Source organism: Palaemon carinicauda, chromosome 17 (genome assembly GCF_036898095.1).
Source record: "Palaemon carinicauda isolate YSFRI2023 chromosome 17, ASM3689809v2, whole genome shotgun sequence".
NCBI classification, from domain to species: Eukaryota; Metazoa; Arthropoda; class Malacostraca; order Decapoda; family Palaemonidae; genus Palaemon; species Palaemon carinicauda.
Window position 1 is genome coordinate 7,025,091 of NC_090741.1, and position 2,500 is coordinate 7,027,590.

The 2,500-nt window shown below is 34.0% G+C and overlaps 1 protein-coding gene across 1 annotated transcript in view; it reads left to right on the forward strand.

Annotated features, from left to right (window-relative positions):
- The window catches only part of LOC137656196 (proton-coupled amino acid transporter-like protein pathetic), a 36,376-nt gene extending 35,594 nt beyond the window's left edge, over nucleotides 1-782 (forward strand). The window contains exons 11-12 of the mRNA XM_068390369.1: nucleotides 1-40; nucleotides 661-782. The exon at nucleotides 1-40 is cut by the window's left edge and continues 112 nt beyond it. Of these exons, the coding sequence (XP_068246470.1) occupies nucleotides 1-40; nucleotides 661-756 (136 nt within the window). The 3' untranslated portion in view covers nucleotides 757-782. The remainder of the gene's footprint in view (nucleotides 41-660) is intronic.
- Nucleotides 783-2,500: the final 1,718 nt, after the last annotated feature.

Consider the following 2,500-nt stretch of genomic DNA (forward strand, 5'->3'; position numbering starts at 1 on the left):
CTGGCCGGATACGGGCAAATACAATTGGAGAATTGTGAAGGTAATTACATAACGTCCCTTTGAGATGTACTTGAATAACCTTTCTCATCTGTATGGGTAGGGGGAGTTTATTGGCTGTGAGTTTAGAAGTACAGCGATATGTGGAAGTGGATTTATCATAAATGTATGTGTGCATATATATATATATATATATATATATATATATATATATATATATATATATATATATATATATATATCTATATGTATTTTTAAATATATATATATATATATATATATATATATATATATATATATATACATATATATATATATATATATATATATATGTTTATGTATGTATGAATATATATTTATATATATATATATATATATATATATATATATATATATATATATATATATGTATATATATATATATATATATATATATATATATATATATATATATATATATATATAAACGTGTGTATATACATAGGCCTATATGTGTGCGTGTATGATAATAGTAGTAACCTTTCAGCATTACAACTCCCTTTATTACCGATTTTTCACGTCAAATGAAGTATATAGTAAATGGAAACCTTAAATACTACTTAATTCATTATTAGACGCTTTTCTCCATTATTTTGTCTGACTTGCATCTTTTCCATCTTCCAGGGAGCCCTAATCTGTCTCTTCGGCCTGACTGGATTCGTGACTGGAACAATCACAAGTGTTCAGTCAATCATCGAGTTTTTGAGGCATGAAGAATAGTGATTCGATTGCGAGGTTGGGTAACGTCTGTCCTCTGAGAGGACCCTTTTGGACGTAGCAAGAATATGTTTTGAAATTTCATTTGACTTCACATATTTATATCCAGTTTGCCTTGTGATACAAAATGTGTCATTCCGAATACCTAACTGTTATTCCTATAGAATAGATTCGGGGGAGTTATTTAACTGTACGTTTCGTTTTTTATGTTTTTGTCTTTAGCTGTTTCCTACACTGTTAAAAATTTGCCGTAAAAAAGGGGTAAAAATCCTAGCATATATGTTGCCACGCATTTGCCGTTTTAGAAATGGATATATTGACGTAAAGGAAAGATATTACAGTCACCAACCCATAGAAGAAATTAACAAATTAGGATAAAAACTACGGTCGCCTGTATATTACTGATGTACCAACCGTGTGTCACACAATTGTACATAATTCCTTTTGTATATATTATGCTTGTATCTTCGCTCTTCCCTCGCACTCAAACGAACATGAAAATTCATGTCTGCTGTTTTGCTCTGAACATTGTCTGTCTCTCGAACATGTTATGTCCTGTTGCCTTGAGGTTTTGTATATAGAGAAGTGTTCCTTAATATATAACTCAGTCGTGTTCAATCTGCCTTTGAGTTCACAACTCCTCTCTCGGCCCGTCACATTGGTGGAGAGAGGTGTTGTGAACTCAAAGGCAGATTGAAAACGACTGAGTTATATATTAAGGAACACTCTTCTTTATATACAAAACCTCAAGGCAACAGGACGTAACATGTTCGAGAGACAGACAATGTTCAGAGCAAAACAGCAGACATGAATTTTCATGTTCGTTTGAGTGCGAGGGAAGAGCGAAGATACAAGCATAATATATACAAAAGGAATTATGTACAATTGTGTGACACACGGGTGGTACATGGCACGACTGGGTTATATATTAAGGAACACTCTTCTTTATATACAAAACCTAAAGGCAACAGGACATAACATGTTCGAGAGACAGACAATGTTCAGAGCAAAACAGCAGACATGAATTTTCATGTTCGTTTAAGTGCGAGGGAAGAGCGAAGATACAAGCATAATATATACAAAAGAAATTATGTACAATTGTGTGACACACGGTTGGTACACTGAAATACGGCTGAGAACAGTATATTTTACGGAGAATTACCGATTAGAATTACGTTTTTTATGTGTATTATGGTATTTAAGATGTTTTTTCCCCTCAAATATCCTGTAACATAATCATCCATGAACACAAATAATGCTTTGGAACGTCAACTCATTCGACAAGTAACCGGAGATTAGAAGCAGTAGACATAGGAAAAATAAACTAATAGTCAGGGCTAATCTATAAACACAAATAATTTATTCTTTAAGGTGACAATTAGATAAGTAAACGTATAAAAGCCAATGTGTTTGTCACTTCTCATATAATTCCATCCATATACCAAGGCACTTCCCCCAATTTTGGGGGGTAGCCGACATCAACAAAGAAACAAAACAAAAAGGGGACCTCTACTCTCTACGTTCCTCCAGCCTAACCAGGGACTCAGCCGAGTTCAGCTGGTACTGCTAGGGTGCCACAGCCCAACCTCCCACAATTCCACCACAGATGAAGCTTCATAATGCTGAATCCCCTACTGCTGCTACCTCCGCGGTCATCTCATATAATTAGCCCCATTTAACCTTTAGAGATTTTGTGAATTGAGCTCGACCTGCCATAATTGAAGATTAATTTAGTATTCTTGTTGTA